The 26,404-nt window shown below is 49.9% G+C and overlaps 1 protein-coding gene across 1 annotated transcript; it reads right to left on the bottom strand.

Moving 5' to 3' along the window:
* On the bottom strand, positions 1 to 8,692 carry LOC138803502 (proprotein convertase subtilisin/kexin type 9-like). Its single transcript, XM_069987612.1, has 8 exons — positions 8,534 to 8,692; positions 8,186 to 8,327; positions 7,831 to 8,027; positions 6,967 to 7,150; positions 6,431 to 6,604; positions 6,019 to 6,167; positions 4,994 to 5,162; positions 1 to 71 (listed from the first exon to the last, which is right to left on the bottom strand). The coding sequence occupies exons 1-8, from the start codon at positions 8,690 to 8,692 to the stop codon at positions 1 to 3; spliced, it is 1,245 nt and encodes a 414-aa protein (XP_069843713.1).
* Between the last annotated feature and the right edge of the window lie 17,712 nt (positions 8,693 to 26,404).

Below are 26,404 nucleotides of genomic sequence, written 5' to 3'. Positions count from 1 at the left end.
TTAGTCCTTATTCTTCTCTGGGGTCATGTGGACCTGGCAGATACCATCCCACCATTGGCAGGGGACTTGTGCTGCAGTGTGACACCAAGAGTAATTGTGGCAGCATGATAGTTGGAAAGCTACTCACATTCCAGGCTTGGATTCAAGTCAAGAACCTTGACTCCTTAGAAGCATCTGCAGGTTTGTGAACAGGGGGTTCCATGAACATTCCCTGTGCTTGGCCCAAACCTCTTGACAGGGATCTGGGATGGGAAAGGGCTTGGGAACTTTGGTTCAGTGGTAGAGCAGATCCTAGGATGAGGCACCACAATTGTGTGTAGGTCTTAGTGTGGTTACAGATCCATAATCACCACATTCCTGTAAGATGAGTACCCAGAGGGACATCCAAGTCCCCCTACCAGTCCCAGCTGAGCCAAGCGCTCTCCTTCGCACTCAAATACAATTAAAAATAACAATGGTGGCAAAATCTGCAATAAATATCAAGTCACAAAAGCAAAACAGCTCAGAAAATCAGCTTGCCTGAAAAAGGCCACAGAAAACTGGGTGCCAACGGCTCATGCCTCTAACCCTAGATACTCAAGGGGCTGAGATCTGAGGACCTCAGTTCCAATCCAGGCAGGAAAGTCTGCCTTATCTCAAAAACCTGGAAGTAAAACTGTGGTTCCAGGGGTAGGATTCTAGTCTTGAGCCAAAAAAGCTCAGGAACAGTGCTCAGGTACTGAGTTCAAGCCCCAGAATGACACACAAAGGCAACTGAGAACCAAAGGATAGACCAGTGTTAGTTTATTTGGATAGTTATTCACGTGTGGGAAGCCAAACCTCACACATGGCACCTGTACCTCTCACATGTCCACCCAGCCCCCGTGAGGGACACCACCGTAAGAATAGGCCCATTACCACCACCACCCCTCCACCCCGCAACACAGGCAGCAGCCCTAGAGCAAGCAGGCCATGCTCTGGCTGCCTTCATACACTGTTTCCTGCAGCAATAAGTTGCCCAACCTGCCAGCTCCCCGTATATCACCTCACTGTGCTTGGCAGGCCCTCTTCCCTCAGGCCCTGTTTCTTGCTCTATAAAGTAAGGTTGCTAGTATATGTGGTATAGAGCAGAAGGGAGGGTGGGAGAACTAGGGATGGAGGTGTAACCTGTCGCTCTCTGATCCCAGTCAGGGACATAGCTAGAGGTGGAACAGAGTGAGGACAGCAAAGAGAAAGTGAGGCATGCCGCTATGGCCATTTGAGATATTCTTGTCCTAGTTAGGGCTGCTTCTCTCAATCAGTCAGTCCAAAGAAGTTTCTATAAAGTGAGAAGACCATGAGGGGTCCCCAACACCGGTCACCCTCATTTGTTCCTGCTAACACTGGCTCTTCTTAGTCCAAGGGCCTCCCCCAGGCTGGAGCCAAATGCATGTGAAAGGTGATTTTGTCATTAGCTGGGCTGCCAGGAGCCCCTTTTGCTGTTAAATCTACCCCCTCCTTGCTCCTAATGGGGAGCATTCCTGTACTTCTCCTGGGGAGGGGCACCCAAGATGAGACCAAGTTCTCTCAGGACACATATACCCCCCGCAGCCCTGCCCTGATCAACACCACCAAGCAGGTTGAGGTCTTTCATTCACTCTATGGCTGGCCTGAGAGCTGGATGCGGCAGCAGATGGCAGTGACTATTATAAACTCCTTTCTGGCCCTTCCTCTTTTGTGAGTGTTCTGGTGCTTCACCACACACGTGTTGTCCACAGGGAAAGCTCCGAGGGTGACTGAGGTCTCAGGATGAGCACTGCAGCTGGTCAGGGTCCATCCTGCGTCACAGCTCACGGTGACCTGCCAGAGTCCAGGGAAGACAAGTAAGGCCAGGTACTGCATGCATGGTCAGGTCTCTAAGCCACCTGCTACACTGTCCCTCCTAGCAACCCTCAGTGGGGACCAAAGTGTGAACACCTGGCTTGGTTCTGCCCCTCACACACAAAAGGGGCTGTGTCCAACACTGCCCACCACTCCCTAAGGGTGGTTCAGTCCCAGCCTACCAGGACACTAGGGTTCAGACAGAAATCTCAACAAACCAAAGCCCCTCCCACTTCCCACTTCCCTACAAGCCACACCTCCCACAGCCTTCCCCACCCAGTGATGGCAACTCCATCCCCCCAGCAGCTCCACAAGACCTTGCAACAGCCCTCCACTCCTTGTTGCAGCTCATCCCCAGACCTGAGCCACCACCCTCAGGTCCCAAACTCCTCCTGCCATGGCCTCTAGAGGCTAGCTCTCAGATTCCAAGAGTCCAAGTGTGACTTGCCCTCCCTTCAGAGATCTTCCTTCTTCCTCCAACCTTCCATGGTTGCTCAGGCATTCCAGCCCTGAACAACTCTCAGTAGGTTTGTGAAATGTAGAATGATACTTTGGTTTTTTTGTGCTATTTTGTTTTTTTGTTGTGCACGCACACCAACCCTGGCATTTAAACACCAGAGCTGAACCCAGCTCCAGATATGGCTTTTTGGGGGGCAGTTAATTAAAGACATAAGTTTCTTAATCTCTCTTGCCAAGCTTGGCTTTGAACCCCAATCCTCAGATCTCAGTCTCAGAATAGTTATGAATGCAGGTGCTTTAAAAAATAAAAAAAAGCAGTACTGGGGTTTGAACTCTTGAGTGCCAAGCAGGTTTTCTACCACTTTAGTCACCACTTTGGCTGCTTTTGCTTTAATTACTTTTCAGATTTTTTTATTTATTTTTTTCCCAGGTGGGCCTCAAACTGAACTCCTATTTGTTTCTTCTCAGGAGCAGCTGAAACAGGTACAGCATTATATTACTGTGTCCAGTCAGCAATTCATTTCTTTATGCCATATTTATTTGTGCTATCCTTAAAGTGGGACAGGGCATTGGAGAGCAATCCTTACTAATCTGACCAGAAACAAAAGCAAACCCATCACACTCACACTGACACTCATAAAAACACATGCGCAAGTACATGCACACAAACACACACACACACACACACACACACACACACACACACACACACACACACACACACACACATACACACTGCACATGACCGCACAGGTGCTCAGGTCCTCCCCTGGGCACTGCAGGCCCCAGCCATCTCCACCCAACCTCCCACAATCCCAACCCTTCACCTTCTCCAAGGGACTGAATCGCCTGTACTTCTTCGTTGTACACTGCAGGCCTGGAGCATGGCAGCAGGAAGCATGGACTCTGGCCTTCTTGTGCCCCAGGCACTTTCTGGGCTGATAAACTTGCTGGCTTGAAGAATGCTTGGAGACACCAGGCTTATGTATCCCCCAATGGGAGCTGCATCCTGGGGCAGAGGAGGGACAGCTCACACACTGAATGTGGAAGACGATCGTGGTTCTCTTACCACATCCCTTTCTCTGTAAGGATTAAAGCCAAGGAAACCCAGGAGCAGCTCTGAGTGGAAGAGACATTGGGCTGAGCAGGAGGACTTTCAGCATAGCTCTGCTGGTGATCTGACTTGTAGAATTTTGGGAGAGAAGCTCAACCGCTCTGATCCATAGTTTCCATGATCTCCTCTCCACCAAAGAAGTGGAGCCATGGGGCATGGTTCCCAGGCCTGAGATGATCAACCACTGCTTACCCAAACCCCTCCCACCTCAAGTCCTTTCCTCATGCATCATCACCAAGAGCAGTCCGGCATTAGCCTGGGTTTGTTGGCTAGGGAATCAGGGGCACCTGGCTGTAAAATTGTGGGCACTTTCCTGAACTTCATCAAGTCTCAGTTTCCCTATTTGTAAAACAGCTAGAGCAATAGCAGCAACTCACAGAGATACTGCTTAGCTAAAGCAGAAACATGCATGGGAAGTCCCAGTACTGCCCATGCAGGACCCAGGATCTGGTAACCAGGACCAGAGCCCTTCTCCCAGCTCTGTGGCTTTAGGAAAGACACTCGGCAACTTGACCTGCATATGGGACTTGGCATGAGCTACACAGTGAGTGCCTGTGGCTCTGCCAGCTCTGCCACAGGCCAGGCTTCCTGCCAGGCCAGCAGCCACATGGAGCTCTTGTCCTGGACAAGGCTCTAGCCACTGGGCTCATCTGACTGCTGCTAATCCAGCCAACTTCTAACCCCAACTAACCCATACTAATCCAGAACTCAGACTCCCCAGTACTTACCTGGCCAAGGTCAGCTCCTGACCTAGTGATTCAAGATAATTCCCACTGTCCCCTAAACCTCCCCGCTGGCACCAAGCACCTTCTAAGAATGGCTCCAGACCAAGAAAAACAGTCCCTACCTCCTCACCCATGACTTCCAGCCACTCTCCTGGGCAGGTTTGTTATACAAAGTTCCTAGCCCAGGGCAGGTAAGGTGGCTCAGTGGTAGAGTGCTTGCCTTGCATGCCTGAGGTCCTGGGTTCAATTCTTCAGCACCATAGAAGCAGAAAAAAAAGCCAAAAGTGATGCTGTGGCTCAAGTGGTAGAGTGGTAGCCTTGAGCTGAAGAGCTGAGGGACAGCGTCCAGGCCCAGAGTTCAGGCCCCACAACTGGACCCCCTCCCAAAAAAGAAAGTCCCTAACCCAGAGAAAGGACTTCAGAGTGATGTTCGGTGACAGTGGCCACCAGAATGGAACTGTCCAGGATTAGAGCTGAGCATTCACAATGAGGAAAACTAAGGCACAGGGCTGAAAAGAAACTTCCTAGCTACTGATTGGATCAACCTGAGCTGTGCCCCACTCTGACAGGCCTGAACTAGGGCACTCTACCCACACAGAGGGTAAACAGCTCAAGTGCCCAAAGCAGAGGTCATTTGTCACCCTTCTTATCACCACTACAGAGGCAGGAGAGGAAGAGAGAGGTGAAGCCACTTGCCCAAGGCCATGTAGCATGCAAGTTGCAGATCCTGTTTGGCTGTGGGTCCTGAGGCTCCCATATCATCTGCTCACACACATAGGGACCAAGTGAGTGGGACATGTCTCCTGAGCAGCAGGAGGTAGGTCATCTTCCTCATCCTGGCAGGACCAGCCCCTACCTGTGAGGACTTGGTCAGGATCCCGGCAGTGGGTGTAGGTCCTCAGCCACACCAAGGCTGGAGGAGCTGTGTAGACTCTGCAGTTGGCTCGGGGGAGCAGGCAGCATCTGGCCACCGCAGAAACCTGGCTTTTTCCAAATGCCAGGCAAACGCGTCTCTTTCCTAGGATCTGAGAGTCCAAGAGAGAAATGGGAACTTGCTGTAAAGAGGTTTAGGGACTGGGGAACCTGGTCTGAGAGGGACCCCGTCTTCAAGTTCTGACTCCTGAGTCCTCAGCACTGCTTGCTACCATATAGTCTGTCCTGCCATGTGCTGCTCAGATGAATCTTCCCAACACTGACAATGCCTTGTAACTGGAGATAAGTATACCTGATACAGCAGCACAGGGCCATGGGCTCCATGACCCATCGAACATCTCCTAAGAAATCTCCCTAACATTAATTTCTGCACAGAAATGCTCACCTACCATATCCTGTAAGCACTCTTCCCTTCACAGGGACACCCAGGGTATGGGAACTCATCAGCTGCCTCTGCACGTTTGAAATTCTCAACTCACAGAGCCTCTGTCATCCCAACCTGAGGGTCATGACTGTGGATTCTCTTGGTTGGCAGGGAGAAGGAAGGGGTGTGTCAGTACTGGGATTTGAACTCAGGGCCTAGGTGCTGTCCCTCAGCTGTATCATTCAAGCCTGGCACTCTACCAGCAGAGCTGCAACTCCCCTTCACGCTTACTTGGAGATAAGAACTACATGAAATTTCCTGGGCTGGCTTTTGAACCACGATCCTCAGATCTAAGCCTCCTGAATCATTAGAACAATAGGCATGAGACAAAAACACCCAGCATAGAGATGCTTTAGGCAAGGCAGAGAGCCGAAGCCACCGTTGTCCTTTCCCTCCTATGCCCATGAGGGTGCTGTCTGTCCTGAGTCCCCCAGGAGCACCTGGCCCTGCCCAGGCCTTTGAAGTTGAGACAGGGATTGGAATCTAGAGGACAGAGGACTGGGCACACAGAGTGTACAGCTCACCCCCACACGCTCGCCCAGCCGCTTCCTACTCTGGGAGATACTGGAGCAGCCCAGCAGCTCCTCCTCTGGGTCACACTCAGCCACTGCACGGCCTGCCAGTGTGATGTTCCAAGGTGCTGACCACACAGTCCTGCAGAACAGCTGTTCACCTGCAACAAGGCCATGAGTAATGAGGCTCTGGGGGCACAGGACACCCAGAGAATCCAGAGAAAGTTTCAGTCTTACATAAGGGAGAGGAGTTTCCATATCACATGAAACTTTTAGTTAAAACTTCAGTGTTGCAATCATTTCCCTGAGCCTGGAGTCCTATCTGAGGAGGACAGTCCTTCTGTCAACCAGGTAGGGGATTGTCACCGCCACACGGGCCTCTCACACCCAGGCTGGCCTCTGCCTACCCACCTGCCCTGCTCACCTGTTTCCTGGGTGCGGGGGGGCAGTGCAGCCAACAGGTTGGGGGTCTTGAATCGCTCCTCCTTGGGGAACCAGGTGTCATTGATAGCATTTCTGATAGAGTAGTGGATCAGCCTCTGCCTCAGCTCAGCCACAGTGAGGTTTGGCTGGGCAGTGAGCATCAGGGCTGCAATGCCTGATGGAAGAAGGAAAAATCAGACAAGGTGATAGCCTGGCCTTCCATCCTAGCTGGGAACTCCTTTTAGAACACAAATGCACACACACGCACACATGATGTGATCTTCCCAAAATGAAGCCACCTGCAATCCCTTGCATAGTGAAAGCTAGAAAGTAACACATCTTGTTCTATATCGAAGCCTTGGTATTGGCCATTGTGTTCACCAGATGAACACCAACTTTTACCCCAGAGATGCAAAATGGCACGATCAACATCAGGTCTGCACATTGGGTTCTCTTGCTCTTAGCCAAGCATTCGGAGGATCTGGCCAAAGAGGCCGCTGGAATCCTGGTGGCCCAGTCAGTAGCATAGTGACTCACCAGCCACATGGGCAGCCGCCTGCGAAGTTCCACTCTGCATTACATAGCAAGCATTACAGTCTTTGGAGGCACTAACAATGTTCTTCCCAGGAGCAAAGATGTCCACACAGGATCCATAATTGGTCCCTAGAGGACCCTGGATGAGTGGCTGGATCTGAGAATCGACAGCTCCAACAGTGATGACCTAGAATATGGCAAACAGTTGAGGGAAAGACAGCATGAGGCAGACTGATCAACTCCTATACTTCCTGTTTGACTCCCATGTAAGTGTCTTCTCCAGAGGAAAATCTGGCTCCTACGCACAACTGATAACCTAGCCTGCCCCAGGGCTTCTACAGGATGCAGGCACTACTCTTGATGCCCTGTAGAGATTGTACTTAATGGGAGAAAAACACTAAATTGACAATGTTGTTATTAAGAACCCAGAGTGCTGTGAGGCAACCCACAGTGAGCCAGGCTGGATGCAGGCGGTTGTAAGTTCAGCATCTATGGAAAAAGCCCCAGAGCTATATTCTGAAGGTTTGTGCAGGGCAAGGAGGGAGAGGGAAAGGGGAGGGCAGCACTTCCCATTTGCCTCTGTACCTTCCCTTCCTTCCAGGGCCCAGAAGCCATGTAGATGGGACACCTGACCTCCCCCGATACTGCCAGGCCCACACAAGCCCCACACAAAGCAGGGGCTCTGCAAATGTCAATCAGCAGGAGAGGGATGGAGCAGAGGGAGGATGGGATGGAGGGGGTAATGTGGCAGGGCCTTTGAGGGTGAGGCATGGCTAGCAAACCCCTTGTGACACTGAGGTTTGGGGATGCTGGGCCTCTGACAACCTGCAAGGCAGGACATGAGCAGGAAGCCCTGCTGGCACCTACCTCAGGAGACGACGCTGGAGAGTAGGCACAGGCATTGCTCTGAAAGTTGCCCGCAGCGGCCACCAGCACTGCTCCAGCCCTTGCCAGGCGCTTGCAGGCATCGTTGATGCTCTGACTGTACCCACTCACCAGGGGCAGCAGCACTACCATCCGCTTGGAAGGATTGGAGCCCAGCTTTTTCCAAATAAACTCCAAGCCTGAGAGAACATAGATGACTGAGAACAAGATGACTGCCTGGAGAGGGGCTTGTTGCCTTCCCCCAGCTCCTTCCCTCCAAATCAACAGTGATGTTCATTATTGAACCCAACATAGGTCAAGGCATCTGGCAAAGTGGCTGCTGGGGTCTGCCACTCACCCATTAGGATGCCGCTGACCGTGCCCTTCCCTTGGCAGTTGAGCACACGCAGGCTGTGTATGTTGATGTCCTTTGCCACGCCAACATTCTGGCCATTGACCAGGGCTGCCAGGTGGGTGCCATGGCCTTCACAATTGCCCTCCTGCTCCACCAACACAAGGACCAGATGAGAAAGACACCCCCACCCATGATTTCCCAAAGATCCCGGATGGACTGGCAATGCCCGCGCTCCCTTGCCTACAGCTGAGGACTGGGGGTGGACAGTGATGGCTGGGGACGGTGGCCATGGTGCTCCAGGTCTGGTGGTCCTCATCTTCCTCTGGGATGGGCTGGGGAAGGATGGCTCACCTGTGTCCTGGGCGCACTGGTGCTCTGCCACTCCTCCTCAGGCACTCTCTCAAAGTTAGAGATGTTGATCCTGCCCTTAATTTCCATGTGATTAGGCCGGATGCTAGTGCCCAAGAGATATACCTCCACAGGGTTGTCCTTGTCTTCCCACAATGACATTTGTGCAAGTAGAGAAAAGGAGAACCAAGAGTGTCATGTTATATGTGGGTCACATGTATCAATGATGGCATGCTCTGCTTCTCAATTGTGCAGTCTTTCATCTAAAAATCCTCCCAAGCCACTCCTAGTGGGAATATTTTACTGACAAGGGCAGTGAGACTTAGAGACAGGGAGCTGTCCTAAGCCATGTAGATGGCCAATGAGAGAGAGTCAGGAAACTCCCCAATCGCATGCTGCCTGTTACTGGGTCTTGTTATCAACTTAAATGGCCTAGCTCCACCTTGAGCTCTGTCATTGGCTGGGAGCAGCCCAGGAGGCAGGGCCTCAGTGACCTGCTCCTACTACTGGTTCTCTTGCAGCAGAATTACAGCAGCACACTTTCTATTGTTGCCCAAGCAGAACTGCAGTTCTGGCGATCAGAAATTCAAGATCAAGAGATCATGCTGCACTCCCCCTGAAGATTCTGGATAAGAAGCTTCACTCGCCTTATGCACCTCCTTCTGGTGGCTGCTGGCATTTCTTGGCTTGTGGCTTCCTCACCCCAAGTTCTGCCCATCTCCTGCTATTGCCTTTCTTTTACAAGGTTTGGGTTTGAGGATAACAAACAGGTGTGCTGTGTGGCCTCTATGAGTGAAGGGACAGTGCAGGGCCGGCCCAGCCTTCTTTATCCCCATCCATACGAGACATTCTTTACCCTGTCGCAGTCCAACAACTCCTAAAGGGTCTCCTCCAGCCAAACCCTTGAGAAGATTCTAGAAGGGGCTCCCTAGCTTGCCTCCACTCCTCCAGGAAGGGACAAGGACATCATTGGCATCACCAGGGAGGAGGAAATTGTCTGTGTCTACTCCAAACCTTCAGGAGAGCTAGTCACTAGTACCATAGAAAAGACACACCGTGTCCTTTTAGACCTATCTATCTGGCTAGAGGTGTGACTTAAGTAGTAACCTAGCAAATGTGAGGTCCTGGATTCAAATGACAGCACCACAACCAGACCTTATCTGAAAAAGAGGTCTTTCTAGGTAGCTCATGCAGGATGAACAAGTAGCACTAAATCCAGTGCAGAGTGGCCTCACACAAGAATGAAGAGGAAGGCTGGGCACAGTGTCTCACTTCTGTAATCCCTGCTATTTGTGAGTCAGAGAATGGGTAGATCAAAGCCAGCCCAGGCAAAAAGTTCACAAGACCACATCTCAACAAAACCTGGGTCTAGTAGCACAAGCCTGTCATCCCAGCTACTCAGTAACCATAACAAGGAGGATTGTGGTCCAGATTCTGGCATAAATATGAGAACTTATCTAAACAGTAACTAATGTATACATGTCTTGAGTGGTAGAGAACCTGCCTAGCAAGCATGAGGCCCTGAGTGCAAAGCCCAAGACTCTAAAGGAGAAAACAGAACATATCTTGCTACTCAGAAAGGAGAGATGTAGAGCATTAATGGTTCAAAGCCAACCTAGGCAGCAAAGTCCTCTAGATTCCATCTCCAATTTACTAGTAAAACGCCAGGCTAGAGATGTGGCTCAAGTGGCAGTGTGCCAGGGTGAACAAGTAAGCTGAGCACATGGGTAGCCCTGAGTTCAAGCCCAATACCACCTATCAAATAAATAGAATAAGTCAATGAAGAGAAAGAGGAATGGAAAAAAAGAATGGTAAAAGGAGAAAGCAAGAAACCACACAAAGGTGGGAAGCTGGGGCAGAGCCAAATGACAGCCTGCCACCATCACCCACCTTCCAGTCCTGAAGACACTGCCTCAGCTTCCCCTTAGCCTCTAAACAGTGGGGAGGACAAGGCTGATCACGGCCTGTTCACAGCTAAGGGAAAGGCCTAGAAAGGGAGGTGGCTCCTCAGACCCTGAGATCCTTGGATAAGGAGAAGGCATTGGGCTCACCCCCAGACCTGAGGCCCAGCACCAAACCAAACCCAGATCTGCACAGGCTCTTCCAACACTACAGGGTCCAGTCAGAACCTCTGATCCTCTCCCAAGACCCCCCGATCCTCTCCCAATCAGGTGCCTTTACTGCCTTCCCCAGGTCAGGGTCACTGAGACACCCTCGTCCCCCACACACTGCCATTTTCCTTGCCCCCTCCTGAGAGGCCTGGAGGCCTGGAGACAGAGACCTAGATGAGGGAAGTTCTGGAGATCTGGTCTTATTTTGAGGACTGAGAGTTATATAGACCAGAGACTGTATGTCACAGTCAAGTTCAGTTTCCTCTTAAGGCAAGTACGGCCTGCTGGAGAGAAGATGAGGAAAAGAAGATGGTTATTCAGGCACTTGTGGCTCAAGCTTGTAATACTAGCTACTCAGGAAGCTGGGATCTGAGGATGGCTGTTCAAAACCCAGCCTGGGCAGGAAACTGTGAGGTTCTTATCTCTAATTAATCATCCAAAATCTGGAAGTAGAACTGTGACTCAAGTGGTAGAGCACCATCTTTGAGCAGAAAAAACTAAGGGAGAGTACCCAGGCTCTGAATTCAAGGCCCCAAATTTGAAAAAAAAAAAAAAAATAGAATTGTGGACCTTAGGCAAATGTCCCGGTATTGTGCACAGTACACCAGGAGGGGGCACAGCCAAGTGGTGTTAGGATAGAACAGAGAGAAGATGGGTCAGGTGAGGTCCCAGGACAGAGAGGGGAGGTGGGCCATGGCAGCTGTGGTCTTACTGCTGTGGTTGAAGCTACGAAACTGGTTCCACTCAGGAGAAATCCACTGCATGTTCCACAGGGTGCTCCGAACCGGATTCCACTGAGGGCTCCACAGGAGGCTCTGCGCAGAGGCAAAGGAATCCTTCTCGATGAACTTCACCTGCTTCAGCCTCAGGACCTGCAGACACCAAGGACACAGGATCTCAATTTCATGAGTCACTTAGCCAGCAGCACCCAGCACTTGGCGCATCTGATCCCTCCAGTTCCTACCAGAACCAAAAGGCCCCCTCCATGGACCAGAAGACAAAGGGTCCTCACTCCTCTAGTAGGCTTGGGGGTGAGGGGAGCTGGGACCAGTGACCGCACAACTGGTAGCTGAGCCCACGTGAGTGGCAGGAGGGATTCAGCTTCCACATCTCATCTGGGAGCCAGGCAGTGCCAGTTCTAGGCAGGCTGGACAGTGGGGGAAGTCCTTGTGGTCTGGATTCCATGTCCACATCAGGATGTCAGCACTGGCCTTCCTTGAGTCCACTCTTTTCCCACATCTTTCCTGTCTTCAGAGCATAGCGCTATGAACCCTGGTGGTGCCATCTGGGTGCTGAGCCAATGGGGCAGGAGAAGGGACCAGCAGGAATTGAGGGCAGAGTGTATGTGCTCAGACCCATCCCTGCCCTGGAGCATGCCTCACACGTGCATCATCCTGAGCCAACCTGACCCTTCTCTCACCTCAGCTGTGCACCCAGGCTGCAATGCACCAACCCAAGGACACAGGCCAGGTGCACCAGAAGCTGGGAACCCAGCTCCCTCGTGTACACGAGGATCCCTCCTGCTTAAAATGAGGGTGAATAGACAAAGTACCATAGGGGAATTGGCCAGGCTAAAAAGAAGCTGCCTGAGGAGGCTGGCATCACTAGCATCATTGAGCTACAGACCCTCAGTACTCAGTAAGTGTCTGCTCTCCCCTGAGTGAGTCAACCAAGGGATGCGCACAGGCCTAGGCATGTGCATGCCTGAGCTGGGGCTCACCGGGTCCCGTGGGCCCAAGTTGTCCGACTTCATCAGGATGCCAGGAAAGAGGTCTTTGAAGACGTGCAGCACTTCGAACATGAGGCCCTGGCTGGCAGCCTGGCTCTGTAGGCGTTGGACAATACTCGCCATCTGCTTCTTTTTGGATTCCTTGAACACTACCAGGTAGGTGTTGGGCATCTTCCAGGCACTCTGGACCCAAGGGAGGAAAAGGAGCATGAGGACATCAAAAGAAAGACCCCTTCCCTGTGTACAAATCAACCTAGAGCCGAAGAGACCCAGGACATAGAGAGACTACAGATGCCAGCTGACTCAGTGAGGCTTAAACCTCTCCACAACACACACAAAGCCCCATTGACATCACCCACAACAGATCCACACACTTCCAAACATGGCCTCCATCCCCAAAGGAACTGTGGATGACCCTAAGCACTCATGTGAGTGCACATTGAGCCGGCTCCACCCTGGCCATTCCTCAGATCCTGTCTTGAGACTCACTGTGAACTGCCAGGAATCCGTGGAGCACTGGCCATCCTAACTCCCCACTTTGGTGCCTTCAGTCCCAGGACCAAACCAAGACAGTGGGCAAATGAGCAAATGCTCTCAGCGATCTTCACTCCAGACCTTCCCTTACACTGAAGCTAGAGAAGAAATGGCATCCACATGGCTCCTCACCCCCCACCTGCCCGCACCTCAGAGCCCCGGTATATGATGGTTGTGGGTAAGCTGTGGATCTCCCAAGGACGGGCGAGCTCCGGCCCCTCTCTGGGTCTGTCCAGCTGCTCTTGGGTTCTGGACTCATCCCACTCCTTTTGGGCTTCGGCCTTCACGGGGCTCAGCAGCAGCAGCAGCAAGGGCAGCAGTGGCCACTGTGGCCACCCACAGACATGGGTGCCCATGGGGCTGCAAGAGAGATTTGCACCCTGGTGCTAACACCCGGAACCAGGACCATCCAGGAACAAGCCCAGAGCCAGGCAGAACAGCTGGGCTGTCTGGCTCACTAAGTAGCAGCTGCCTGCAGCCAGGGGCCTCCAAGTATCAGGAAAGCTAGGGTGCAGAGTGCTGTACACCTGGAATCTGAGTCAATCCCATCTGATTATATACTAATAGAGCCCACCCCCTCCACACAACCCCACAGGCTGAACAGGAGGGAGTCTACATGTCTACATTCAGCAGTTCTGACATGGGATGACCAGCGGTCAGGGAACCTCCCCCCCTTTCCCTGTTCATTGGCACGGTTGTCAGAACGTGTCTGCTCTTCTGAAGCATCTAGTCCTGCCTGAGGGGTACACTGAACTGGGGTCATCTCCCCGTTTCACAGATAGAGAAATTGAGGACCAGAAATATCTTATCAACATCACGAGGCTAGAGGCAAAGCGGATCGGATTTTTCCAGCTATTTCTTGGGAGCCCTAAGGGGCAGTGAGGTAAAGGTTGTATCTTGTCCCCAGAAGCCCCAGGCTCTTCCTTGGGCCAAGGGAGCTGGAAGAAGTTTGAGGGGGTGCTGTGGCTCAGTGTATGAGTCCCCAGGTTTAATAAGGGCTGGCAAATAGGAAAAGCTCCCTGCCTGCACATCTAACTCTCAGAGAACTGTCAGGGTCACCTTCATGTGATCAGCACCTAGGCAGAACTTGGTAGGTACCTGTAAAGACTGATTAGGTTAGAGATGGAACTCTGTCCCCCGCACTGTTCTGCATGCTGGGTTACAGCAGTGAAGTTGATGGGCAGACACAGAGTGTGGAGATGGTGTCATCTGGACACCAGTGCTGAGGGGAGGGGACGTGCATTGTGGGCAGGGAAGGAAGAGCTGGGCTTGGACACAGGACAGTGTGAAAATCTTCATTGAGGGAGGGAGCTGAGGAAATGGGCTGTGAGGACAATGTAGTGCGGCCCTCAGGGGCAGGGCTGCCCAGCAGGAAGGCAGTAGGATGGCCAATGTGGGATACAGATCTAGAGAGGTTTGAGTCTCCTCTGGGAACAGGGTGTGAGACATCAAGTCTGCAGAGTGGACACAGGTTCCAGAGGGACAAGGACAGATGGGAGGAGAGTGCATCTGAGCAAGGCCTACTAGGTGCAAGGACTGAATCCCCAGGGCCTGTGGTGAGGGCCCTCCCAGGCCTGCAGGACTCCCCACGGGAGACAGTGGTCACAGACAGGTTTAGGGTAGCCCAGGGGTAATGTGATGTGTGTCAAGCACTTTGGAGGACACTGAGCTGGGAGAGGCAGCCCTCAGCATCAGGAGGAATGCTTCATGGCCTCTGGTGCTAGAGACAGGCAGATGTGGGGAAAGCAGATGCTCAGGACAGGGAGCTATAGAGCCATGGGGAAGGGTGTGTGGAGAGAGGGTGCTGAGGATGGGGGCTGCTTGCATGGGACCTGGAGAGCTAGAGAACAGAGGAGCTGTCAGGAAGGGAGGAGGGACAGAGGGACAGGCTAAGAGCTTCTTTCTACCCATGAAGTTCTGGAGATTGTGGGAAGCAGTGGCAGTGCCCAGCTGAACCAGCAGAGGACACCCAGTGGCCAGAGTGAGGCCCTGCAGCCTGCAGCCTGACAGGCAGGCAGGGCAGGGCCCACCTCAGCCTGGGCAGCACCTGCTCCAGCCTTCCCACCAAAGCCCACAGAAACGTTTCAAGAGCATGGTGGTAAGAGCGGTAAAGCACACAGGAAAGGCAGGTTAGGTGTGGGGGAGCCCAGTCAGAGGGCAGTGCGTCCCAGCAGCCTTCCTGGAGGAGGCAGCTCAACATTGTGGTCCAGCTGTAACAGGCAGCACATCCACAGAGCACAGCAGGGTCCACTTGGAGATGCTGGGATGAAACAGGGCTGATTTTAATGTTTGAGGCCACGATAATACAGAGTAAGTTAGGGGATTCTGGAAGCTTCCCAACAGAAGAGTCTTGGCCGGCTTGTTGCATTTACATACTCGCTCATTCATACCCTTGCACGAACATCTCTAAGCCCAACACAGTTTGAGGGCCTCTACCTCTCCCTCTCCTCCCCTCTCTTGATCCTGGAGGCTCCTTGCAGACACTTGTGGAGAGAAGATGGAGCCAGGGCCTCCTCTTACCTTTTCCTGCTCACCTCTGAGCCTTTCCAAAATTCCAGTGAGCACTGCAGCCACAGCATGAGTCATGGGCACATGGTGGCAGCAGGGAGCAATGCAGATAGGGTCCCCTCCCCAGGCAGTGCCAATCTTGAGCAGAGAACTGGATTTCAAACAAATGCAGCAATGGTATTCACTAGATATGATGCTGAAAATGAACTGTACAACTTGTTGGTGAGGTGGGAAGGGAAAACTGGAAGAGGGAAAGAGGGGTGGCAATGTTCAAAAGGAAAAGTACTTTTTTCTGAGTGATGTAACTGTAGCCCCTTTGTTTTAAGCATGTTTAGATAAAAGGAATAAAAAATTACAGAAAACCTTAAAAAATAAGAAAGAGGAAAGAAACAAATGAGGCAAGTGTGGAAGTTTTCTGAGAGCTCCGGAGAAGAGAAGCACCCACAGGGGCCCATGCGTAGTAGAGTATGGGGCAGCCACACAGGGGGTGGGTGGCCCAGGGACCCCCAGCTGAGCCAGCTCCCCCTGCTGTGTGTGTCACAAGATCAGGGATAGCCCACACCTGACAGACCACAGCACCAGCACCAGCCAGGAGAAGTGCAGATCCCTCCTGGACAGCCTGGATGCCCAGAGTAGGTCACAGTAGGAAACAGACCACGGCAAAGGTACCAAAGATTCATGCACTGATGGAGCCTCTCTGTCTGAATAGGCCAGGATAGTCCTGGCAGATTTGTGCCTAGGTTATGCTGGTCTCTCCTCCTAGTACTGTCTCTCTCTCTCTCGTTCTCTCTCTCCTTTGCTCTCTGTTTCTCTCTGTCTCTGTCTCTTTGTCTCTCTGTCTCTCTCTCTGTCTCTCTCTGTCTCTCTCTGTCTCTCTGTCTCTCTGTCTCTCTGTCTCTCTGTCTCTCTGTTTCTCTCTCTCTCTCTCTTTCTCTCTCTCTCTCTCTCTCTCTCTCTCTCTCTCTCTCTCTCTCTCTCTCTCTCTCTCTCTCTCTCTCTCTCTCTCTCTCTCTCTCTCTTTCTTTCTTGCCAGTTCTGGGCTTGAACTCAGGGCTTGAGCATTATCCTGAGCCTCTTTAGCTCAAAACCAGCACTCTACTACTTAAGCCACAGCTCCACTTCTGGCTTTTTCTGTTTATGTGGTACTAAGGACTACAACCCAGGGCTTCATGCATTTTAGGTAAGCACTCTCCCACTAAGCCTCATTCCCAGCCCCTCCTAGCACTCTTCCTTTCCAATGAATCTTACATGTCCTTTGGGACTGCAAGGTCACTTCCTCAAGGCTGCCATCTGGACAATTTCTCAGGACATAGATATGGCTGTAGTCCCCTCCCCCCATCTTCACTCCTATGGGTTGTTTCATCCCTATGGCCACTACAGAGGCCTCTGTTCTGGGGAGACGTGCCAGCTGGATGAGGAGGGAAGAATGAACAGGGCTGTGGAGGCAGCAAAGGCAGGCCTTGGGACCAGTGGTGCAGGAGGAAAGCCATAGTGAGAAACATGCCTGCCACAACGGAACTCAAGAAGTGAGGAATCCCTTATTCTAAGAAGCTGGGATATCTATCATTAAGGCCTGCAACCACTAGGAAAATGGCATCTTGAGAGACAAGGGCAGCTAGGCCAGGGCATGGGCAGCAGAATAATAGAATATTGTAGCATAAGTGGGGGTAGGCATGAAGTCAAGAGTCAGCAGAGGTCAGTCATGCATCACACAAGAGGATCATGGGAGACCCAGGATGGACAGGACCAGGAGGAACTGCAGTCAGCTCTGAGTGGGATGGATCACACTGCCCACCAGGGGACTGAAACTGAATAGGAAGGAAACCTTCATGCAGGACCAGGGCCCTGCCTAGCACCACAGTGGGGTCCTGTCAGAGACCATCCTGGGGGAGACGAGAAAGGGTTTCTGAGAATCCAGCTGCTGAAAATCTCAACAAATCTCACAGGATCTTGAGAAGCTGGAAGCAGGAAGAAGCTGGAAGAGCAATGGTCCCTTAAGAGTTGTCATCCCCATCCACAGATTCCTTCATAGTTCACAGAATGCTCCAGCCCATCATCTGTCTCCTTTGACCCTCCATCCAGTCCCACTTGACAGATTGGGAAACTGAGACCCTGTCAGGTCACTTAGGGTTAGCAGAGCTGCCAGGCTGGAAACGTGGAGCAGAGTCACCTCATCCCCAAGTGTCAAGCTCGAAGCCCAGCTCCTTGTCCGGGAGGGGGTCCTCGGGGATATCTGGCAGCCCATAGTACAAGTCTTCCTCTACCTCCTCAGGCTCATCGGGGCTTGTGTCTGCAGAATCCTTCCCCTTTTCCTTTGCCTTTAGACATGGCTGCAAGATTTAGGGTTGGGCTGCATCCTGATAGTGCTTCTCTGGAGCCGTGTCTTCCAATGCGGGGGTGTCATTGATTACAGCATGGAAGGGGTCCAGCAGGCCCATGGAGCTTGTGGCCTCTGTGGCCAAGAGCGCGGCTCCTCCCTGTCAGTTGGAGATGAGTTAGGGCTGCAGCCTTTACTGGAGTCCATGTCCAGCTCATCTTGGAAGGAAGCCAAGGGTGCAGGGGCTGAGGGATAGGCCAGGGGACTGCAGGGCAAAAACAGGGTAAGAATTTCCCTGAGTCAGATGCCTGGTCAGATCGCCCCATCACAGCCACCAGCTGCAAGGCCTGAGGACAGTTCACCTCTCTGAGCCTCAGTATCCCTCCCTGGAAGGTGAGAAGAAATAAGAGTACCCATTCCTGAGCCTGTTTCTGAGAGTTATAGCTGATAGCAATGTGCAAAGCACATTGCCCAATGCCCGGCATGTGGTAAATGCTCAAAACAGGGCTGTTAGATTACTGTGCAGACTTCACCTCCAGTCATCCATATCTCCAGCCATCCCTCTTCTCCTCTGGTCTCTCACACTTGTCACCCCAGGAGTCCCTCTGTTATCTCCTTTGCTTGCCCCACAAGATAAGATAGAGTTCTGGAAGCATGGAGCCCAGGCAGGCCTAGAAGGCAGGTTGTGCCAGGTTCTAACAGTGGAATGAGTAAACAAGTGGATGAGTCAGGAGCTCAGTCACAAGCAGCAGACACAGGCGTGCAGGGGGACAGCCTGGCCTGTGGTCACTGGGAGGTTGACAGCAGTGGACTCACGTCCTCTGCTTCCTTGTCCTCCAGCACTCATGACAAACACCCAGAGAAAGCAAGGACCTACTGTGTGCCAGGCATCAGAAATGTATTATTCCAAGCTTCACAACACAGCTGGGTATGTGGGAATGACTATTCCGTTGGGGAAACTGAGGCTCCAGAGAGTAAGAGAATTGCCAAGTTGACACAGCCAAAGAGCTGGTTTTGCAGCCAGGCCCATCGGACCCATAGTCTGCTCATGTGTTTGCTGCTGCCTTCATGTTCCACATCCCCTGCTGTCTGCCCCTTACTCCCAAGTGCCCTCCACCCTTGGTGACCCAACAGCCTTCCCCTCCTTTGCACACTCGCCTGCCCTGAACCCGAGTTCCTTCTTGTTCCTTCTGGTCCAAACTTCTGTGGACAACCACGGCAGCCTCCACCCAGGTCTGACCGTCATGAGAGCCACCCTCTCCTCCACCGCTGGCTCCTGACTTCAGCTCAGGGGTCAGTAGCAGGTGGGGGTCCTCACTTTAGCCCATGACTTTCATGTGGATGTGGCTGAAGTTGGGCAGGCTCTGGTCATAGGCGACTTCCTCCCACAGCCTGACATACTGGGATGGGAGCAGAGGGCCAGGCAAAAGACAGGGAAAGAGAGAAGGGGGAGGGAGAGGGAGAGGGAGAGATAGAGGAAGAAGGAGAAGGAGCAACAATTGCATATAATAATCATATTTTGAAAAAAAGAAAAATAATTGCATTTGAACTTGCCAAAGTTTAATAAAAGGCCTTTATATTATTCAGTCTAGAACTATCTCTAAACTTCCAGAATAAAGGATGTATGATTGTTATTCATCATAAGAATAAAGGTAATGGACCAAAACCCAAAACAAAACAACACTAAAACCTAAGCGACTCCACCGAAGGTGAAAATAGTCCCTCAACTATGAAATTTTCAACCCAGTTCTCATCACAGTGTACGGATATTGTCATCATCATCACTATCATCACCATCACCAGCATAATCACTACATGATCATCACTATAAACTCCATCGCAATTTTTATCACCATCTCACTACTATCACCACCACCACCATCAGCATCACCACCATCCCTTTAATCAACATCACCTACGTAATCACCAAGACCACCATTATCATCACCATCATAACCGCCATCATCTCTATCAGTAAAACTACCAACAGCAATACTGAAAACCAATGCTACCACCCTCACTATGATTGTCTTCATCACCACCAGCTGCTGTGGCCCGGGGCTCTGGCAGAGCAGGCAGGAACAAGGAGTGGGGGCCTCAGACGCAGCTCTCCCTTCGAGTCCTTCCTCTTCTCCCTGCTCCAGCTCAGCTGCCAGACTCCACATCCCCACCCACTAGCTCTGCCCTCATTCCATTCCTCATCCTTGGGCAGGAGAATGCTGGCTCTCACTGACTATGCTTTACCATAATGAGTCAACACAGGCGACCAGCTGGAGCTGGCCCAGCCACCACAGCCATGCCTCACGGAGGGGACTGGATGGCTCCTCAGTTCCTGCAGCCTTGTGTTCAAATCGTGACATCATGTTTCCCACCTACAGAGCATCAGCCTCACAGCAACTCTGTTGCTTCTGCACATCAGCCTGACTACTTTCTCACTCAGCACAGCTGCTCCCTTTCCTTCATCCATCAACTGAAGGGGAAGCTCCAGCTTCCTTCCGTGGCAGCTCAGCCCATTCCTCTCTGTCTGTACTTGCTCCCCTGCCTGCCAGCCAGCAGCCACGCTGACCCATTGACCTCATTCTCTTATCACCACTTTGTTCATGCCCTTCTTCTGCCTGGAAGAGTTCTTATTTAACCTGTAAAACCCCAGCTCACTATGAAGTTTACTTCACAGATAACTGTTTCTCCCCCAGACCCTCAGCTACTCAAAAGCAGGGAGAGCCTAATTTCTCTTTGCCTTGGCTACCACCACCCTCATCTCCTAGCTAACAATTTTCTTCTCATATATTTACACCTCAGTCAATCCAGAAAATTTGAACACCTGCAGTGTTCTATAGACCCAGGTTCTAAGATCCCAGAAGAAGCCGAGGATGAGCCTGGGAACACAGGGGTCCAGGTTGTCTTCACCCCCATGTGTCTCCATGGTTTTAAAACATTGTTTCTCAGTTTTCGTTGGGCTGAACTATTTGTGTACCAATAATGGGGTTTGAACTTAGGGCCTGAGTGCTGTCCCTTACCTTTATTCACTCAAGGCTGCTGCTCTACTACTTGAGCCAGTCTGTGCACTTGCTGTGGTAGTACCTCTCTGCTTGGTTCTCTTCCTCACTCCATTTCTAAACGCAGCCTATTTGAGACTATTGTGACTAAACAAGACTATATAATGAAAGGTTTTGCCTAATCAGTGGTCAGAGTACAAAGATTGTATTTTATTGCCTTTTAATTGACGTAGAATTAATTGGTTAAATGAGGACATATAGAACACAAGAAAGGGACTTGGTATACCAAATCTCCCCCTTCATTTTAACTATATGAACCATAATTTCCCAGTCTTTGCCTCAGGATCAGAATCTCCAATGATCATTAGCCAGTTAACACATGACCTTAATGATGTTGACCCTTAGAAGACTGTGCCTAGCACCTGACAACACTGGGTTCTTGGCACCTCAGGAAACCAGAATCTCATCCTCAAAGCCCTTAGCGGAGCCTTCAGAGCTGGGAAAGTGTGACTCTGGAGGGCCATGTGCTCTGAAGGAAAGCTTTCTTTGGCCCCTAGAGAGTTGGGAGATGTTGGCAGACAAACTCCAGCAAGTGGACCCGAGTCCCGTATGTGGGTTGACACTTGTGTGGAGACCAAGGAAACAGAGCTGCTGCCAAGCTCGTGTCCCATGAGCACACAAGAGAGGGGTAAGCGGTGGCTTTGTCCTCATTGCCACAAGAGAAACTCCTTTGTTTTTGTATCTTATGAGATAAAGACGAACTACCTTTCGGTGTGTGGGGAAATTTTTTAATGTTACAGTAATATTGAGTAGGAATATCCCATTTACAATGATGTAAAGATATGTGGTAAAACTCCCTTACACTGTGAAGTAGTGGCTGAAGAATTGCGTTTACATGGACCTTTCTGTTTAATATGTCTCCCTCTCCATATAGCGTTGCCCATGGGTCTGGTTGAGAGCTCTGGGCTTAGGCTTGGACCTTGAAGAAAAGCTATCAGGATCAAAACTGGAACATTCACTAAGCTCTTGAAGGTACTTTCTGATACAATTAAGACTGAAAAGAGCAATAAAAACACTGTGTTCTGTAGAAGCACAGGCTGAACCCTTGGCCGTCAACCCTAAGAAAGTTATTATTGCTCACAAAACATATTTTTAAGTGAAATTAAAACACTTTCAGATAAAATTTTTATCCAGTTTGACTTCTTAAAATTTATCTTTTTAAGGGTGGGTTTGAGATGTTTGGCTGGGTTAAGTGGGCATTTTGACAACATGGCTTCTCCTTTGGCGTGTGTAATTGTGATGTTTAACCGACATCCTTGCAGTTTAAGATTGACACTTTTAAAATAAAATTCTCCTAATGAGGACTTGAGCCCTGGCACTACAGGAGAATCCGCACACCCTGTAGGATCTTATTTGGAATTGACATTCTCTATTGTAATTTTGTTCATTTAATTTTAAATTTTGTTTTGTTTTCACTGGAAAGGAAAGATGATGCTGAGTTTTAAATGTTAAAAGTGTACAAGTTGCTTTGTTACAATAAAACTAAATGTGTACACAAAGGGTTTGATGCTTTTCTTTCAGAATGGACATAGTTGATCTGACCTTCTGAGTTTGACTTGTATAATAACGTCACTATCAAACTGTCCCGACTTCAGATTTTTTGATACACACTTTGCAGGATGACCTCAGTGCTGTATGGATCAAGAATAAAGGGATTTGAATCAAAAAAAATTATCTTTTTAAGGCTTAGAGACATATTGAATAAACTGTAGTCTCAAACCATGTGACCTGCAATCATATGCTTTAACCTGATCAGATCTGCTGTGGCCCTTTAACATTGGCTGTATATGAAGTTACCAATCTGGGTTGGGAGACACTGTTCTGTGAGTTTCATTATGTTTAATGCTGAGATTTACCTTGAAATTTTATTTCTCCTCAATGATTAGTAATATAAAAGCAATATGTAAGAGTGACTTCCTTAGAAATCTCTAAGAGTGACTGAACACACATCCATTGTTATACTGTCCAGTGTAGCATCATAGCTCATCAGATTCAGAGGCCTGGGCAGTGAGGAAGGAGTAGAAAACGACCTTTCCTGTATTGTGAACCTTTTGTATATTGAATTGCTCAGTTCAGTCCTCTTTCAGCTTTAGATGCATGCTCTGCCATATTTCGCACTCACGGTATGCAGAGCTTGGGAACCTTGGGAAGTGCCAGATTGCTACTGACAGCCAGACTTGCCAAGTCAAAAAGGCCCCAAAGTGCCTTTCTGGTTGTTTTGCATCTGTGGGGTCACATAACAGAGGGGCCAACTTCTCGCTGTGCACATAGCATAGCCCTTTCTTCCCTCCTAAAAAGTCCCTTGTGGTCCACAGGCACCACTTCAATTGTGTAAGCCCTACACCCAAGAGAGAGAAGGCCAGCATTGAAGAGAACTGTGCCTCCGAAGCACACAGATGAGTAGAAGATTTTGTGTGGTTCCAATGTTCCTATAATTTGGAATGTGACAATCTAAAGTTGATTTTAAATACCTGATTGCTCCAGGCTCTCTGCTATAGCCGCCCTCCCCCCTCCAACACTTCTCTCCACACCCATTTTTGCTGAAAGATTGTGTGAAACATGCATTGAAATGCTGGCAGTGATATGTGTTGGGTTATAGTCGCCAGCAACTGCACTCAGGAGCCAAATTCAGGAGTGAAATTGCCACTTGTAGTCCCTTATTTCCTATGGAAATGATGATGCCCTCCACCCCTGTACCTGCCATCTGTCCTGGAAAGCTACATCAGGATGCTGAACACTCTGCACTTTGATTCATTGTTACATTGTTGCTACAATGAGCATCATTTCTACTTTGCTAGCAACCACACTATTATCCTTAGCTGCAGTCAACAAACCTGCTGTGGACTGTGTTCAAGGTCATTCCACAAAGGTCAATTGTGATAGGCTTCCCTTGGAAGAGTTGTCACTTTCACTGCCAATTTTTATGATGTTTTATAATCTTTCACAAAGTCTACAAATCAAGCAGGAACGACATAATCTGCTCAATGCTTTCCCAAGGAGTCACTATCCAGTACAAATCATGTCCCCACCCACCCCTCTGTAAAGCTAGGTTTCCTGCTCTGTTCCCGTTCCTTGTGTCCTGGGTTGCTCACAGGAGGCCTCTCCCTAGTGTTATTCCATATTTTTCCTTCCCTGCAGGCTAGGCGCTTCCTTCTGATCATGGAGACCAACTCTCTGTAGGAAGCTATTCAGGCACAGGTTGATTCCTGCTGGTTTGGGGTAGGTCCTGGGCCTTCATGAAAGGGGCAAGTGGAGGTGATGGTGGAACTGGAGACCCCAATCTCACATTGGAGCCTTTATCATCCCTTGACTATTGAGCATTTCCCACATGTGACACTGAATTGTCAGAAGACTGGTTGGCAGGAGTTTTGCCTCTGCTGAAATACCATCATTTTTACACTGCCTGAGCAGAGGTAGACATTGCCTAAAATGGTGACACTCGCCAACATTAGCTGGGGACAGGAGTTCCCACAGTGAATGGGATAACTATCTTCGTAAAATGGACAGAGACACCATGTGCTGCATGAATGCTATAGGGAAGCCTGGCAGAACAGTGTTCTTCTAAACTGGATGGAACTCACTGCCCAATCATGACTCAAATGCAGCCTGAAATAAGTAAAATGAGTTTCACTAGGGGTCCCTGGCAGAAGAGTAGATAGTAATAGGGACTCTATTTACCCAGCCTCTCCCAAATTCTTGTCACCTGGAGTCTCCTTAAAACCATAAACTTCCTCCCCCCCACCCCTCTAGAACATTCTTAATTCATATGGGTCTAGCTCTGGTTGAGAAACCTGCCTGAAAGTGCCACCTACTGCCAGAAGAGATCACTGCACACTTAAATAGAAGACATCCTGGAAAAGATAGGTTTATCATGCTTAGTCCTTGTTCTTCTCTGGGGACTTGTGGACCTGGCAGACACCATCTCACCATGGAGAAGGGGGCTTGTGCTGCAGTGTGACACCAAGAATAACTCCATGGCAGTATGATTGTTGGAAAGCTAGTCACATGCCAGGCTTGGTTTCAGGTCAAGAACTTTGACTCCTTAGAAACATCTGCAGGGTTGTGAACAGCAGTTCCATGAACATTCACTGTACTTGGCCCAATCCTCTTGACTGGTGGGATGGGAAAGGGGTTGAGAACTTGGCTCAGTGGTAGAGCAGATCCTAGGATGAGGCACCACAATTGTGTGTGGGTCTTGGAGAGGCTACAGATCCACATTCTCCACATTCCTGTAAGATGTGCACCAGAGGGAAATTCTGGACTCCTGTAAGTCCAAGCTGAGCCAGGCACTCTCCTTATCACTCAAATAAAACTACATAATCAACCTGGTTACAAAACCTGCATGCTCAACATCCCTAGCCATAAAAGAAATGCAAATCAAAAAAACATTGAGATACCACCTCACTCCAGTTAGAATGGCAAAAATCAAGAACTCTAACAACAACAGATGCTGGAGGGGATGTGGACAGAAGGGAACCTTACTTCATTGTTGGTGGGAATGTAAACTTGTTCAACCACTTTGGAAAGCAGTATGGAGGTTCCTCAAAAGACTTCACATAGAGCTCCCCTATACCCAGCAATCCCACTTTTGGGCATTTACCCAAATGTTTACAAACAAGACTACACTAAAGCTACCAGCACAACTATGTTTATTGCAGCATTATTTACCATAGCTAAGATATGGAACCAACCCAGATGCCCCTCAGTAGATGAATGGATCAAGAAAATATGGTATATATACACAATGGAATTCTATGCCTCTATCAGAAAGAATGACATTGCCCCATTTGTTAGGAAGTGGAAAAACTTGGAAAAAATTATATTAAGTGAAGTAAGCCAGGCCCAAAGAAACATAGGTCCCATGGTTTCCCCTATTTGCAATATCTAGTATATGTATGAGTCAAGCGGAAAAGGTCAGATAAGGTGATGTTAGAAAAATTGAACCCTTAGATATGTATTCTAATGTTTTTTTCTTCCATGCATTTGTTTCTAACGCATTTATAAGATTATCTCTTTGTTGCTTTGTATGTCCCTCCCCCACAGTATAACCCCTGCTTTCACTATATTTGATGTCAGTATAACTTGTGGAGGAGATGGGGAAAAACAAGTCGTCTAAGGGTACAGGTGGACCTGTTGCAACAATGAGAAGTACAAGTTGTCATGTCGAAAACCAGCTTTACAACGTGGGTGCGGTGGAGGGGGGGGAGGATTGAGTGGGGGGGTGGGGGGAGAGGCTGGGAAGGGATGTGAAGGGTAAACAAAGGAGGAAGCTGCAATGCTTGATAAGAAATGTACGCATTATCCTGCCCATGTAATTGTAACCCCTCTGTACAGTATGTTCACAAAAATAAATTAAATTAAATTTTTAAAAAACCTGTAATAAATACCAAGTCACAAAAGCAAAACAGGTCAAAAAACTGGCTTGCTATAAATTGGCAACAGAAAACTGACTCATGCCTCTAACCCTGGCTACTCAAGAGGCTGAGATCTGAGGATCTCAGTTCCAGCCCAGGCAGGAAAGTCTGTAAGACTCTTATCTACAGGAAACTAATCAAAAAGCTAGAAGTAGAGCTGTGGCTCAATGGATAGAATACTCGTCTCGAGGCAAAAAAGCTCAGG

Source organism: Dipodomys merriami, unplaced genomic scaffold, assembly GCF_024711535.1.
Source record: "Dipodomys merriami isolate MVZ:Mamm:240054 unplaced genomic scaffold, mDipMer1.0.p SCAF_34, whole genome shotgun sequence".
In the NCBI taxonomy this organism is placed as follows: domain Eukaryota; kingdom Metazoa; phylum Chordata; class Mammalia; order Rodentia; family Heteromyidae; genus Dipodomys; species Dipodomys merriami.
This window is presented reverse-complemented; position numbering and strand designations above follow the sequence as displayed.

Coding starts and splice junctions, on each gene's coding strand:
- LOC138803502 (XM_069987612.1), bottom strand. CDS start 8,692: ATGTCATTGTGGGAAGACAAGGACAACCCTGTGGAGGTATATCTCTTG. Junction 8,028..8,185: donor GGTCAGCGGCATCCTAATGG/GTGAGTGGCAGA, acceptor ATGTTCTCTCAG/GCTTGGAGTTTATTTGGAAA. Junction 6,168..6,430: donor CCCCCGCACCCAGGAAACAG/GTGAGCAGGGCA, acceptor GCCTTGTTGCAG/GTGAACAGCTGTTCTGCAGG.